The sequence below is a fragment of the Lycium barbarum genome, chromosome 3 (assembly GCF_019175385.1).
Source record: "Lycium barbarum isolate Lr01 chromosome 3, ASM1917538v2, whole genome shotgun sequence".
NCBI classification, from domain to species: domain Eukaryota; kingdom Viridiplantae; phylum Streptophyta; class Magnoliopsida; order Solanales; family Solanaceae; genus Lycium; species Lycium barbarum.
This window is the reverse complement of record NC_083339.1, coordinates 17,978,165-17,995,414: the sequence shown is the minus strand read 5'-3', so window position 1 is coordinate 17,995,414 and position 17,250 is coordinate 17,978,165. Positions and strand designations below refer to the sequence as shown.

Sequence of the window (17,250 nt, the reverse complement as noted above, 5' to 3'; positions counted from 1 at the left end):
AAAAAAAAAAAAGATTCATCGTCGAATCTGTTTTATGGACATTCTAACATTCTGGAGAGAAATCTTTTAGGTGGTTTGGGCTATAAATTGGAAATGAGCAAATCTACACGTATAAAATTTACTCGTGTGCATCCGAAGGGTAGCAGTTGCGAATTCACATGTCATTATATATATATATATATATATATATATATATATATATATATATATATACTTTTTCTGTCCCATTATCGCACAAGACTAGTAGATAGTCTCGTTATCCGTTCTTATTAGTAGTCGCATTATCGCAATACAATTTTGTGCTCCGATTTCTGCTATTATCTGCTATTTCCTGTGCTTTGATTATCCTGTGGTTTCTGTGTCGCTTGCATTATTTCATTTCCTTATCGCTTTGAATCTTTTAGCCTTATCTGACTTCATTTTATGCTTTTTATTGAGCTGAGGGTCTTTCAGAAACAGCCGTCCTACCTTGGTAGGAGTAAGGTCTGCGTACACTCTACCCTCCCCAGACCTCACGATCTGGGATTTCACCGGGTTGTTGTTGTTGTTGTATACTTTTTCTGTCCCAAAAAACAGTTTTACTTTCCTTATTAGTTTGTCTCAAAGAGATTGACATATTTATATATATTTAAAAATAAGATTGACATATTTATATATATTTAAAAATAATTTACAATCATATAAATATCTAAAATTTATTTTGAATAACACATTTTAGAATTTTTTCTTTAAAACAATTTCGTGTTTCTAAGTCAAACTAAGAGATGGGGTGAGTAGTAGAAAAAGCACGGGGAGAACAGAAAGATGTGCCTTTTGTGCTGGGATCACATGGGTTTGTTCACACTGATGGGACTAGGGATGATATTAGGGGATTGCCCTTAGGCAACTCCAGCCCATTCCATCATTTTTTGCATCAAAATGATGCAAATTAACTATAATCCATTACACTATTTTTTAAATAAAAAAAAAATATTCTTTTTATATTCTTCTCTTTCTTCTATATTATATTATTATTTTTTACTTAAATTTTATTTTTTAATTTCATAAAACAAATTCTTTCTTTTTTATATATCCATCCCATGTAATTCATAATTCTTTGTTATATAATCATTTAATATAAAATTATTTTATACCATAAATTTTTAAATAATATAAATTGTAAGCAAATATTATACGTTATACATATTAATGGATAATTCAAATAAAAGTGAAATCATTGATAAAATATAGTTATATTTTTTTTATACAATTATAACTTATAATAAAATTAACTCACAATTTTATATAAAAATAATATATACGAAAATTAATTTATAAAAAATTAATTTATAAAACTTACACTCCAAAATTAAGATGTAAAATTAATATTATAAGATATTACATAAAAAATAATTAGGAATCTAAATGTAAAAATTTAAATTTATAATATGGTAAATTAAAAGTGTTATATAATAATAAAAAAAATATTAATGAATAATAATGGTGTAGATGAATAGTGTTGCACCAAATTTGGTGCAACACTATTCATGCACTAAAATGGTGCAAAAAATAATGTAAGGTTGGAGCTCCAAAACATTTTTTTTTTGCACCAAAGTAGCATTTGGTGCAAAAAAAGGGGCAAGGTTGGAGATGACCTTAGCTGGGGTGGTCTTTAATTTTTTCCCCTCAAAATGGTGGTCTATAACTTTTGCCTTTAAGACAAAATTTCACTTAAGGCAGAGGTAGAATTTGGGCCTTAACAAATTTTGCCTTAAGGCCCAAGGTTGAATTTGTATGGATAGTTTTGTAAAATTCTGCCTTGCGTTTGTTTTTCTTAACTGAATTGGGGTTCGAACTCACAACTTCGGGATTAGGCGAAGGGCAAAAATTAAAGATCACTAATTTGAAGGCAAAAATTAAATTCCACCCAAATGAAGGAGAATCCGTGCAAAAAAAAAAAAAAAAAAAAGATGATATTATGTAAGTATAGAGTATGAAATTTGTCATAGAAAAAAATGCATATGACATATATAATAAATAGGCTTAATGCATATGCAACCCCCTAAACTTGACTTTTTTTTTTTTTTTTTTTTCTATTTTGATACTTCAACTAAGTGTTGTTTCTATTGAACTCTTGAACTGCCTTAAGTGTTTCTATCAAACACAATCCAACTTACATAACATATATGATGAGTTTCATTTTTTTAGCCTTCCGTGTGAATGTCAATCGCACCCTACGTGGAAAATCCAACCAATTAAAACACTTCACCCATTTTAATTATACACATCAGATAGGAAAAAGTGTGCTATTGTGTTATACAAGTGAAGAACCATCACTTAAACCAATCAAATAGCAAAACTGGAAAATAAGAAATCAAAATTTGAAACTAAAACCGAAAATGAAAACTAAAAATAAGAATTCAAAATAGAAAACCAAAACTGGATAATAAAAACCCAAAACCGGAAACTAAAACTGAAAAATAAGAAACCAAAACTGGAAACCAAACTAAAAATTTAAAAACCAAAATCAAAACTTAACATCTAATGTGTATAAGTAAAATGGTTGGAGTGTTTTAATTGGTTGAATTTTCCCCATAGGATGTGATTGACATTCACGCGTAAGGCTAAAAAAAATAAATTGAAAGTCACCATATATGTTATGTAAGTCGGATTGTGTTTGATAGACACATTTGAGATCAAGTTCAGGGGTTCAGTAGGAACAACACTTAGTTGAGATACCAAAATGAGAAAAAGAGACAAGTTTAGGGATCACATATGCATTAAGACTAATAAATAATTATGTAAGGCACGAAATAAAAATATTTTTCGGATAAATGTGATAAGTTAACAACCCATAAAAAAAAATACACCCGTGAAGTTGACAGTTAACCGAAGTTATAATTAGGAAGATGGAATACGCTGTATAGACCATTCTATGAAATTCACGTCCAATTCATCCCAATACTACTAAAGAGAAGAACCAAAAAAAAAAAAAAAAAAAAAAAAAAAACTTTTTGATCTGATGAAATCTTTCTTTGTTGGCCTTCCTCATTTGCAATAGGTTTTTTCATTTTTTTTCTTTCTGTTCAAGGTAATTTAAGTGCTGCCATTCAGGTTATTATACTATTCCTTTCTTGTGAAACAAGTGGCAGTTCTACAGAAACTTAAACCTAAGATGGTCAATCACGTTTTCGCATCACAGCCTCTAATGGTCCCGTCCATTGAAGTGGTATTATATGATCGACAATCCAGTATAGCAGATCTTGCTCGGAAACAACGCTAACACCTGCCAGTCTGTTAAGTTCCATCCTGGCCGTGACATATTCCCTTCAAAGAGTTGAAACAAGTAGTAGGTCTTGAGAAAGAATCTTGAATTGCTAAAAGCTACATTACAGTCTACAGATCAATCAAATGCTTTGTTCATTTCCAGTGGAATTGTATGCTACCTAATAACAAAACAGGTTCATCATATCACACCCCACTAGAACTAGAGTTACTTAGAGCAAACACATCCCTTTTAACCTCAGCTAAAGTAGCATTGGTACAAAAAGCAATATTTTCATCTGAAGAAATCATCCTAGGGACATTATGTAGTATCTCAAACTTTGTAGGTTCCATCTCCTGTGAAAATTGTTGCTGGAAAAAAGTTACAGCTCCTGTGACAATTTAATCAAAAAATTCACTTCAATCACCGTTTGAATTCTGAAAGGCTCATCTTGTGTCCAAAAATTTAAGAATCTAAATGGCATCCTAAATTAAACCACTTTTTCTCCACAAAGAAAGTACAAGTGGTGTATAATCAGACTCTATCCTGGATGTGTTCAACTTCTAATTGAGGGGGAGATTTAGGAATTATTGATTAGCAAAAATCTTGTCCAACCTCTTAATTGAATATGCATTGTCCATCTGTTCTACCATTACACCGTATAAATAGACTCCATTTATAACCCAAGTTTGTAAGATCACAAGAATTTATACAAAAGGCAAATTCATCATATCTGCTGAAGCTATGACAAACCTCTAATTTCTTCTTCTTCAGATAATATCGCATTAAAGTTACCACATACCAAATAGGCAACTCCATATCATTAACTAAACATTACAAGTTATCCCACAGTTCCAATCTCTCAATGACATCACATTTAACACATATACACCAGTGTAGCTAACATAAACTTTCCCAACTCCACATGAAATATCTTTAGTGTCATCTGTTGGTCTATGTCCATAATAACTTATACTTGTATATCTTCATAAACAAAGAATACAATCGAAACTTATCGGCTTGGTTCGATTTTTCGATTTGTAGAGTTAGCCGGTTTGTTTCAATTTTTTCTTTGTTTTGTCGTTGTCTTTAAAAAATCCCAGACCAAATATTGTCAGTTTTTGAAAATTTAGAACCAAACAAAACCCAAAAAAGTATCGGTTTATTTAAACAATTTGGATCGATTTTTCACAAAACCGAAAACACCCCTAGTTCCAAGCAACTGAAATCTGAAAATTTCTTGCTTTTTGCACCACCAATTGAAGACCATAAGATTTAAGGACTAAGATAAATAGTTTTTGACACAAATTGAAGCTTTATATCTTTGCTTAATCTATTACCGCAATGAGTTTCCACATCAATAGCACGCGCTAAAAAGTAAAAGAATATCCCTGACATTCCTCATGAATCAGCTTTACAATCTGATTAAATGTCAAGTATTAGAATAGCATTTACATCATTGTAACCAGAGTCGGAAAGGCAAAATTAGTTTGTGGAACAACTTTTAGTCCCAAAGACCAATCTGATTTAGTTTTCTTGAGGTTATTATTAGTAGGATTAACTCACCAGTCATCAACTATTAGAATTAACTCATCAACAATTACTATCAGCTGCATGATTCACAAATCTGCTAGAAATAAGCATTTCTACACCAACCAAAAATCAGACAAACAGACCAAATCACATCAAATGCACTTCATTTTTGAGGTTGAAGTAGTAGATTAATGTTAATAATTAAGGAACGTCATTACAGGTAGTAAAGCTCCGTAGAGCAAATAAGTTCCCAAAGTGAGCCAAAATATTACTACTAGTAGTAGTTTTTCTAACAAAACTACTACTAGTAGTAATATTTTGGAGGATAAGTGTGCTCCAAAAGATGCTCGCTTTATTCCTTCCATAGCCAAATTGTCTGCAACTGCGTTAGTTTCCCTAAAGGAGTGCTTGATCTCCGGCATCCCCATTTTCCCTCTCTAGCATAACATCAAATGTATATTTCAAGTTTCAGGAAGATGACATAATATAATGTTACTTTGATACACAACAATATGTAAGTAGATGGAAAATTAAGCTTATGGTAAACATAAAAAAAAAAAAATATATAATAAAAACAAAAGCTGAAGAAATAAAGGAAGGCTTTTGAATCTTGTGGTCTAAAACAAGCCAAAGACAGTTGTATGGCTATAAATTATATCGTTAAGCGTAAAATATAAAGTTTAAAGTTAAATTGTTGCCAAATAAAGAAATGCATTATTCATTTTGGGACGGACTAAAAAGAAAAGTGTACCACATAAATTGGGACAGAGACAGTACCAAACTTTGCTAACATACAATTAACTTAAGCCTAACAAAAAGTAACTCCATTACAAAGCAAATCTTCCCCACAGATGTTGACTAAAAAACTGTACACCATCATATAACAAATAGGACCAAGCTAGGGGCGGATCTATGTTATACCTCAAAAATTTTCGCGTCGTTTGCCTTGTAAGTAAAGTAACGTAAGCCGGAGAGGTCATGGAACTCTTATAAGGTTAATCAAGACCTTTAACAAGTATTAAGAGAGTATCTAAGGGTTCTGGGATCAAGCGAAATGAAGGAATTAAGTTTGTCGAAATTTTAGGAAAACTTGGTAGAATTCCGGACAGAATTTTTGGTCCAACTTGAGGGAGGTGTATCTCCTAGAGTATGAGGAGTTATGGAATGCATAACCTATGTAAAAATTAAAGTTCATTGAGTCTAGTTTCCAATGCAACAAACCGTTCATCGATACGACATCGGAGTAGGAAGTTATAGGCGTTTCAAGATAGACTGCTAGAGGCTTGCAAACCTTCGCGTATTAGTGAGGTGGTTCCACCGACTTTCAAGGGTATAAATACCCTATCCTCTCCATTTTATTATCATTTACACTTCTCTTGAGCTCTAGAAACCTCCATATACATCTCCTAAACACTTATAGTCCCTTAGATCAAGAATTCAACAAGATTTACACTGAACTAGTTCATAGAAAGTGTTGGTTCTTGCTTCTAGATGAAGTTGTGGTGAATAAGCTTTGGAGTAAGTTGGTGTGGCTAAAGTTCTTCAAGTATAAGATATGTTCTTCATCTTATCTCTTATGTTGAGTTTGATTTGAAGGTTTAGCAAGTCTTAAAAGTGAAAATAGTTATGGAGGAAAGGTCATAAAGTGTTGTGTTGTAATTGTTGAGTTCATGAACTGTTTGAGCATGTTGTGGCTATGTTGTTGAGCTAATTTCGATGTATATGGATGGTATCTAATGTTTTTGGTGTGTTGATGAGATTATGCTCCTTGATTGGGAAGAAAGGAAGTGTATATTGTTATTGTATATTGGTATACTTTGGGTTGTTTGGTGTATATTCTTTGTATGAGCAGTGAAAGGAGTATTTAAGGACTTTTGTAAGTTTGTTGTTATTATTGTGGGATATTGTATATCTTGAGGTGATTGGAGAGTAAGGGGAAATGCTGCCCGTTTTACTTTAGAATCAAGTTATCATTGATATACGTGATATACTAACGCCATCTAAGTTTATAGATGTATTTCTTGTCATAGGATTGATGTGCTAGTTGTAAGTAGCCCGATTGTTGGATTGCTTAGACGACTTGAGGTATGTTAAGGCTATCCCTTTCTTTCTTAAGGCATGATCCCATTACTTCGAGCTTACACAAAGTATGTCCATAATGATTCCTCTCTTAGAAATATTAGAAGCATATGTTCTTATGATATTGTTGATCCTTATCTCATGATTACTGGTTATTGATCCCATATTATGGTTATTGATCTTATTATTGATGTTGATCTCATCTTATGATTATTGTTCCTTCAAGGTGAGATATGTTCACGATGATAGCTCCATAATGATAATCGGAGGTTTACCGACCTTACGTCACTCCGATAGAGTTATAGCTTTTGTTTAGGCTCTCATGCATGCTTTACATATATGTATGTACTTTCTCACACCGAGCCGCGCTATAGTCGGCTGGGTACGACACCTATTGTGCAACCACTGATCGGTTGGGTATTCACATCGAGTCCCATTGCGGCCGGATACGCTTCACACTGAGTCCTATTATGGCCGGGTACATTACACATTGAGTCCTGAAAAGGTTGGGTACGTTATGATGATAACATCGAGCATATATAGCCGGGTAAGGTTTTCATATATATATATATATATATGAAAATGTTTTTTAAAAAGGCAAGCATGCATGACATCCGCCTTAAGAGGCATTCAGAGGTACAAGTTGATCTCTCGTATCTTATGTTATCTCCATATTTTCATATGTTATTATTCATGCCTTACATACTCAGTACATTATTCGTACTGACGTCCTTTTGTTCGTGGACGCTGGGTTCATGCCCACAGGTACACAGAGGGAAGATTCAGACTCATAGGCTGACCTCTCAGTGGTTGTACAGGAGCACTCCACTTGTTTCGGAGTTGCAGTCCAGTTGATATGATCCTTTTGTGTATAGATGGGTATGGCGGGGTCCTGTCCTATCCTTATTATGTTATGCACTCCAGTAGAGGCTCGTAGATAGATATGCACAGTTAGATGTCCTATGGCCATCTCGGTCTATATTATGTTGTATCATTACTATGGATAGCCTTGCCGGCATATGTACTTGGGATTAGCTTGATGACGTATGTAAATTATCTTTTGGGTTTGTGTTCCATACAGATTATGATATTTATGAGTTAGCATTATAACCCACTCAGGTATGGTTAAGAGATGCATGTGTGTTTTGTGGTGCATGGTAGGTTAGTTCCGGGTGCCCGTCATGCCCCTCGTCGGGGTGTGACAATCTAGGAGGGGAACAGGGTGTTCACCTGAACCCCCTCGGCAAAAAATTACATTGTATATGTAAGTTAATTTTATTATTTCTTATGTACATAAATAGATTTTGGATACCCTAAATACCAGACTAGAGATTGGCTTAGTGGGGGGTTCAAAATTCACCTTAAAGGTTCAAGTTCAAATACTTTTTTATTTTTCGAACTCCCTTAGTGAAAATCCCGAATCTGCCGCTGGACCAAGGACTCCAACTCTTAGGTAAGTTTCGATACCTATTTAAATAAAAACCTCATTACTAACTCTTACGGTAAGCGAACATTTTATGGTACAGAAGTATGTTCTATCCAAAAGTGAGGTAAAACTCATTATTGTTGCACTCCATTTTAATCAGATCATTAAGTAGAAGCGCAATATATTAATGATTCCGGGGTTAATTCAGTAATCAACACCTAACAATTCTTTTAGGTATATTGGAGGAACGAGATACCCCTTAAAATAGGCTCACTAACTAAGCGCGACAATCAAGGGACTTCAAACAAGTGATATTTAGTTAAGTATTGAAATTATTTGAATTTAATCCTATGGTTCCTCCATGTTAAGCACTTAAGCTAGACATTGGAGCAACGTGTATCTATATTTACATTCACACTTATGATTAAGATAGGTTAACCTAGCTAAAGGTATAGTTATGGCTCAAATAAGAGAGTAGGATAGATGCAAAATAAGAGGAGAAAAAAGAAGAATACAGCTGAATAAAAATTGGACCATCCCAAACCATATTTTAGTGAAGACTTCATAAGATTTTAAATACGGAAAAGGGCCAAAATTACCCCTGAACTTTGGGAAATAGTTCATCCATACCCTTCGGTATACTTTAGAGCCAATTATACCCTTACCGTTATACTATGGGGGTCAATTATACCCTTATGTCTAACAACTGCCACATGGTATCATCCCAGCCCTTCAAAATTATTTTCCCCTCAAATAATTTTTTACCCACTAAAATAACCCAACCCGACCCGATTTTTTTTGCCAGCCAAACCGATACGGACCCAACCCATTACCCCTTGGCTAGAAAAAAACAATTCGGGTCGGGTTGGGTTATTCTAGTGGTAAAATATTATTTGAGGGGAAAATAATTTTGAAGGGCTGGGATGATGCCACGTGGCAGCTGTTAGACATAAGGGTATAATTGACCCCATAGTATAACGGTAAGGGTATAATTGGCCCTAAAGTATAACGAAGGGTATGAATGAACTATTTCCCAAAGTTCAGGAGTAATTTTAAATATGCCAGAACTATACTGATTCTTTTTCCGTTTTAAATATGCCAGAACTATACTGATTCTTTTTCCATAAACTAAATGATTAATGAGCTCAATAGCATCAGTAAGCCATTTAAGATGAACAAAGTAAGATTATGTTACGAAAACCCGTTCGTCATAAATTATTAAAGCCAGAGCCAAATAAACTTATCACGCTTTTATCAAATAAACTTATCATGCTTTTATCATACTTTTTTTCAAAAGCGCAGCTTCCTTCATTTATAAGCTTACAATATCGTTGAATAAAAGAAACGGAATCAAACAAAAGTAGTCTATGCACTTAACCACATGCAATCTGAAATGAACTCCTAAGCAAGACTGCTATTAAAAGATAAACAAGATTATTTAGTCACTGGAACATAAAGCATAGTTTCTAGAGGAACAACATCAAACAGATTTTAATTCTCGATCGTTACCAGTCAAGCATATCTCATCATCATCTAAAATTGAACTTTCAAGTAGGTGTAGCCAAATAACGTAGCTATTGAGTTTTTGTTTAAATAAAATTATTATTTTAAATTTAAACGTTAAATGAAAGAATGTGTCTTTTAGTAAAAAGGTGTGTTAGTTATTAAATAATTTATCTATAAAAAGCCCTAAACGTTACTTTGCAGAAACAACTTTTCTTTCTCTGCAAAGTAATCTCTTCTTCTTTTCAAACCTTTTGCAAATATTTCTTCTTATCCAATTCCAAACGATCAGGTTCAAGTTTTTGCTTTCCTATAGAATTTCTTCACTATTTGCTTAGTGCAGAAATTCAAAGGCTTGTCATTGTTGGAAATATTAACAATATTTATTAGTAAAACGAACAAAAGGATAAAATCAACTTATCAGATTATCGCTGCATCGTGGCAAACCATTTCCTTGAAAGCAATTTCGGCCCGACTCCGGTGCAAATCGTTGTAGCTGGTAAGAAGAGAGGAAGAAGATGTTTTTGTGTGTGTATGTAATCACAAAAAAAAAAGATTAATATAACTTGAAAATATGAAGGGGTCAAAGAAGATTAATGACTCATTAACTCAGTAATTAAAAAACTTAATGAGCCATGTTAATGGCTATTCAATAATTTTTTGCATTACGCAGTAAAAGAAAAGGTAGGATTAATTTCAACAATCCCCCACTAATGCAATAATAAAGAGTAAAAATAATTTCAAGGCAAAGGTAAGGAACATGTACTTAAGTGTTAATATCTTTCGATTTGAATTAACACGTAGTGAAATGAGGCAACAACTAATATCCACAAAGTAAAGTACTCTTGAACTGAATGGACATAAATTTAGATAGCCACAACACATACTATATCCATAATTTCAAGCAAACTCTGCTATACTAACAAAGTGCTTTTATGGCCATGCACTAAAGCTCGGGGCTCGTGAATGCTCTAGAAAAACAGCCCATGTTTTTCATAAAAGGCGGCCCAACCTTTACATCCACATAGGTGATTCCATCAATTCTATCTTCAACATAGACTACCATAAGGCTTATGGAATCATTAAGAGCAAAATAAGCTCAACCTTTCTCATATTTAGCGGTGAATCCATTTAGTGCTTCTCAATAACACTACCACAACGGGTTATGGAAACATTAAGTGTAAAATTAAACTCAAGTAAATCCATCAAGTGCGTCTCAAACTCACCCCCACAATGGGCTATGGATTAAGAGTAAACTCAACCTTACAAAGCACTACCACACGCCATAGGGATAGGAAATTTAGTGTATATTGACGGCCTATATGGCTTCGTTTGACCACAAACGGGTATCCACCATATTACCTCAATCTATGGGCTTTAGCCCTATCCCCCTCGACGCTTCAAAGATTATTCTCCTTGCTAAATTTTTGGTTAAAGGATCCTCCAAATTTCTTTCGGACTTTACAAATTTCAAGCTTCAAAAATTGCTTGACAACATCATGTCTAACACAAATGTGTCCTTTTTTCTTCCATTTTACACTATTCTTAGCAATTTCAATTGCTTGCTATGAGTCAATGTAAAGAAACTGGTTTAGCTTGTACCCCCACAATGACACATCTGTCAGTTGTAGCTAAAAATCATCATATATATAAAAATAACATGTGAGATATTTCAAGACTAACATACGCACTAGTAATACTCTTTTTAAAGCATTCTCAAATATGCAAATCACATTTTTTCATGATCAATATTTTTTTCCCCCCATTTCATTATTCCCCATTATTTTGAGAATTTAATAAAATATTATACTCAAGAAAATGTATCACACATTAAAAAGAAGTTTCAGGTTAAAAGATAATTTTACCTTTACATCTCTTGAATTTGACAGGTAGATAACTAATTTACCTTTTCAACTCACAATGAGCTTATAGAGAATTTCTATCTTGATATCTGCTGATTTTTAATTCTTCATCACCGTGACATTCACAAAAGGGATGTAATATATCTTTCCACCTCTACTAACTATGTTCTTGAAATCAGCCAAATCTGAATGCAGTAGTTCAACCAATCACATTCAAATTTATACATCAAAATATATCAACATAAAGTGGAGAACAAGAACTTTTCTAGTGTTCCAGCGAAATAAGACAGACTTTATAAGTGAAGAAGTGTTTTTCTTGATCTCTGTTTTCCCAAGGTAATGCAAAAGATATATAACACATATAAGTCCTCTAACAGATGGCAGGTTGATTTAATAGCCAGATGACACATTCAATTTGATAGTCAAGTACCGCTTTCATCATCATAATTGTCATTCAGTTGTCTTAATTCCAACGGTTTGACCACATTAAGACCGTATAAACACTATTCAAGGTCTGACCATTTTGAACAATAAAATCTATTTAAATGAAAACAAATTAATTATTAATAAATAAATCTTGACATTATTAGGCACAGATAAATCATGATAACAATTTTAATCGCCCACAAAAGCGATATTTTTGTTAACAGCTTATCAAACTCAAATAACATCTTTTACCCAATTTTTACTAATAATCACATAGAAATCAAATTTGTTCAAATATAATTAGGAACAAGTACCACCTAGTTAATGCCAATATGTTTTAAAATGAGAGTTTAAGAAGAATTCTCCACTAAGAACTTAAGTAGTTCTTGAATCACCAACATTAATAAATCATTCTTCTTCTTCTTCAACTAATTGGGTGTAAGACACAAATTAGTAAGCACAAATATGCTTATTAGCACCAAAGTCTCATACCCAATCTATCAAATTAGCCACAAGATTCACTTGAAAAATAACCACAATAGTTATATCATCCGCTTAGTCAATTTATTTTTACTTAGCGGGATTATCATTTCTCCAATCTTCTACTACATTGAGGGATATGATGACTTAGTTTGCCCCACATAAAAATAATTATTTTCACAATTTAATACTGATTTTGGGCTTAACTTAACTGCATTTTTTTCATTAAAAGTATAGACATATAGTATCTGTCACATACCTCATTATCCTTTACAAGACATGCAATTCCCTTACATTAGGAGCTTAGCAACAAGATTCTGGATACCAGCGTACTTGACGTCCTACCCAACTTTGCGAGGCTAAACACGAGCATAAACAACAAATCAAACATGTCTAACAGAAAAGATACATAATATATATTCCCCTCCCCTCCCCCTCCCCCCCTCCCCCCCCCCCCCCCCACAAAAACAATCATCCTTTTTCTCCACTTCTTCCTCTAATCATACTCAAATTGCTCCTTTGAACATGAATCAGAGAGTAAGCAGCAGCTAATCCATTTGCTATCATTAAAAATATGAGAACTTTCAAGTCTGTGAACTTATCCTTTACCTAGATTGAGAATCGTGGCTTTAACTTGACTATCAGTTCATATAAGAACTGCACAAGAACTACTAAACCTGAAATTACACACCTCAAAATCAGTGTTGCTATTCTTATTCACATGTCAATTACCTTTACGTCCCAATCACCAACAACCAATAAATTAAAAACTAGGCGCAGAACCATGGACTTCTTACAAAACCTAGCCACGGCTCTGTGTTGAAATTGACAAAGGGAAAAGTAAATCAAACAAGAAAATCCCAATGTCTCTTTTCCTGAATTAGAACACAAGAATATTGAAACATTCAGGAATAATAATGGATGTAAGAGGAAAAAGGTATTTTAGGATTAACGAGTAAGTATAAAAGCAGAGGCAATAATATACCCGTTTTTTTTTTTTATTATTTTCGTCCACCCTTTAACAAAACAGAGCCGTTTGATCAATATTGTAAAAACGAATGCTTTCAAATTGTTGGAAATATTAATAATATTAATTAGTAAAACGAATAAAAGGATAAAATCAACTTATCGGATTATCACTGCGTTCACTGCCTTGAAAGCGATTTCGGTCCGATTCCGGTGCAAATCGTTGTAGTTGGTAAAAAGATGTTTTTGTGTGTGTATGTAATCACCAAAAAAAACTATTAATATAGCTTGAAAATATGAAGGGGACAAAGAAGATTAATGACTCAAACTCAGTAATTAAAAAATTTAATCAGCCATGTTAATGGCTATTCAAATCAGCCAATTAAAGGAAATTGAAGTGGCTGTTACAAAAAATAACTTTTTGCATTACACAATAAAAGAAAAGGTAGGATTAATTCCAACCGTCATATCCATTAAAACTATTTGCGTAAATTCCATAGCAATCTCGCAGAAAAGAGGGAGCAAATATCGTTTTTAGAAAAGCGTTTCTTACATGTTTCAAGCCTCCAATCCAGTGTTCTTTAGTCATATTTTCCAACAATCTAAAAATGAAGTTTGGTTTTTGGTTTGGGGACGTTGGACTGTTTCACTATTCTGTTGAAGTTCGGTGATATTTTCTTTTCTCCAGTTTTTCATCTGCTGAAGTAGAAGAAGGTTTCTGTTTTGGTTGGGTATAACAACAATATTAATTTAGTGTGTGGAACAATATTAATTTAGTGTTGTTTGTCAGAAGAACGAAAAAAATTCTTTGTCTAATTCCTTTTCTTCACTGTGGAGAACAGACAAGTAGAACAAAGTTGGCCTCCAATTTTTCTTGTTTCACTGGGTGTATTTTATTTCCAGCAGTTTGGTCTTCCCTAATTTCTAAAGTTCTGCGTCGTTTGGAGTTTTACGGGTTATCAGGAAATTGTTGGTTTGATATTCATATATCTTATCATGGATTCCAACACTATCAAAATCATGAACCAAGATTTTGTCCGTCTTGATCGTTTTGATGGCCCAAATTTCACAAGATGGAGGGAAAAATTGAAGTTTATGTTGACTGCTTTGAAAATTTTTTATGTGCTTGATTCAAGTCTTGCTCCAATTCCTCCACCAAAGGATGATGATTTTGAAGAACTCAAATCACAAAGAAAAAAGCGAGAGGAAGATGAATTCATGTGTAGGGGTCACATTCTCAACACACTTTCAGATCGTCTTTATGATCTCTACACTATTGAACCTTCGGCCAAGAAAATCTGGAATGCTTTGGAATTCAAATACAAAGCCGAGGAGGAAGGTCCCAAAAAGTTTCTTGTTTCTAAGTATTTTGAGTTCAAGTTTAAGGATGATATGCCTATTTTGGCACAAGTACATGAACTGCAGGTTATAGTAAATCAGTTGAGGGTGGCGGGAATTGAACTTCCTGCATCTTTTCAAGTTGGAGCAATTATAACAAAATTGCCAACATCTTGGAAAGGATATAGGAAGAAAATTCTCCATGATTCTAAAGACTTTTCTTTGGAAGAAATTTAAAAGCACCTTCAAATCGAAGAGGAATCGAGGGAGAGAGATAAGAATGAAAATTCTTATAATGGCTATAATAAAGCCAATGCTTTGACTAATCCCTCAAACAAATCCAACAAAGAAAAGCAAAGCAAAGGAATTTCTCTTGGTCCTAAAAAAGATCAAAATAAATTCAAGAAGTCCAAACAAAGAGGTTGCTTTGTGTGTGGAAAACCTAGCCATTATGCTAGAGATTGTAGATTTAGAAAGAACCCGAAACCAGAAGTGAATTCTACAAAAGAAAATGAAGAGATCATTGCTACTGTGAGCGAGATCTACGCCATAAAAAGCAAAGTTTCTGGTTGGTGGTATCATACATGTGCTACTGTTCATGTTTGCTATGACAAGTCCCTCTTCAAAGACTTACAGAGAAGTTACTGATGAGCAAGAGATTCAAATGGGAAATGAAGGACGGTCCAAAGTTTTTGGCAAAGGAAATGTCGAACTTGCATTTACTTCGGGCAAGATGGTTACTCTAACCAATGTCTTACATGTTCCCGATATGAATTAAAATCTTGTTAATGGGGTACTTTTGGGCAAACTGGGCATTATATCTATAATTGCATCGGGAAAATTAATTTTATCCCGAAATGGTGTATTTGTTGGAAAAGGATATTCTACTGATGGAATGGTCAAGTTATCTGTAACTGATGATTTTATTATTATTAATAAGAATGATGCTTCTGTTTATATGTTGGATTTAATTTCTTTATGGCATTATAGATTAGCACATGTTGGCCTAAGTACTATGAAAAGAATGGTGAAAAGTGGATTAATTTCATGCAACTTAAATGAATTTAAAAAATGTGAATTATGTGTTAAATTTAAACTGACTAAGAAGCCTTCTAAAAGTGTTGAAAGAAATACTAACTTGTTAGATTTAATTCATTTTGATATATGCGAGTTAAATACATGCTAACAAGAGAAGGAAATAGATATCTTATAACTTTTATTGATGATAGTTATAAATATACTTATGTACATTTGTTGAGACACAAAGATGAAGCCTTTAATACTTTTAAGAATTATAAGGCCGAAGTAGAAAATCAATTAGGAAAAAGAATTAAAGTATTAGGATGTCACGACCCATTTTACTAGGCCGTGCGGACACCTATCATTCCCACTGCGATAGGCGCCGCGAACCCTTATCCCAATATAACCAATGTAAGTAAAGGCGGAAGAAATAAATATAGAATAAATCTCAAATCATCCACATAAGATAAAGTGCGGAAATACTAAATACAACCCTATAGATCTGGTCTGGTCATACAAGAGCACTAACTACATCATACGAGCCTGGACGATGATAAAGTCTCATAATACAATTGTCTCGAAATAAGATTAAGACAAGTAAGTAAATGAGAGAACTTCCGGGCAGCGGCTGTCGTCGTGCTCACCCTGGAATGAATCTACAGCAACCTCGCCAATCATCCCCGAGGGAAAAGAGTGGAAGCTATCTAATACTCTGCATCCATAAAAGAATGCAGCAAGCGTAGGTCAGTACAAAACAACGATACTGGTAGGTATCATCGGCCGACTAAGCGTAGCTGACATAATTTAGACAATAAAGCAAGATAGGCAGATAAATCAACAAGTATAAGTCATACACAAGCCAGAACCAAGTACACATTATCACCTAAGTTGAAGCATCTACTCCCCAAATGTGCCAAGTCTCAAATACTCAGTCCGAATCCATACATCACAAGTACATCACAAGAATATCAAGTACATCACAAGGATATCACAACAAAAACCAAGTACAATGTAATGCAATAATGTATGAAATGTATATGCAATGCTATGCTGTGTACACATGTACTCTGGACGAAAATATCGACGTCTCGGTAGCACAACCCATGGGGGACCCGCGAAGTCCATGTGCTATGTCGCTCCGTATCACACAGTATAGAGATGACCTTTCCACCCTTCACGCCTGCTGACCATCTGGTATCACACAACATAGAATGGTCGCGCAATTAGTATAAAACCTCCCAAGTATTTCAAAACAACATAGGCTACATCATCACCACCCTATCAAATGTGCCTTATAGATATATATGCAAGATGAGTGCTCAATGTATGATTCAAGTATGCAGATGACAACAACAAGATCTCTTATAAAACTC

At 33.8% G+C, this 17,250-nt stretch overlaps 1 protein-coding gene across 1 annotated transcript; it reads left to right on the top strand.

Moving 5' to 3' along the window:
- The first annotated feature begins 14,515 nt into the window (after positions 1-14,515).
- Positions 14,516-15,094, top strand: LOC132630431 (uncharacterized). The gene has a single exon (XM_060346002.1). It carries the CDS (start codon positions 14,516-14,518, stop codon positions 15,092-15,094), a length of 579 nt encoding a protein of 192 aa, XP_060201985.1.
- The last annotated feature ends 2,156 nt before the right edge of the window (positions 15,095-17,250 follow it).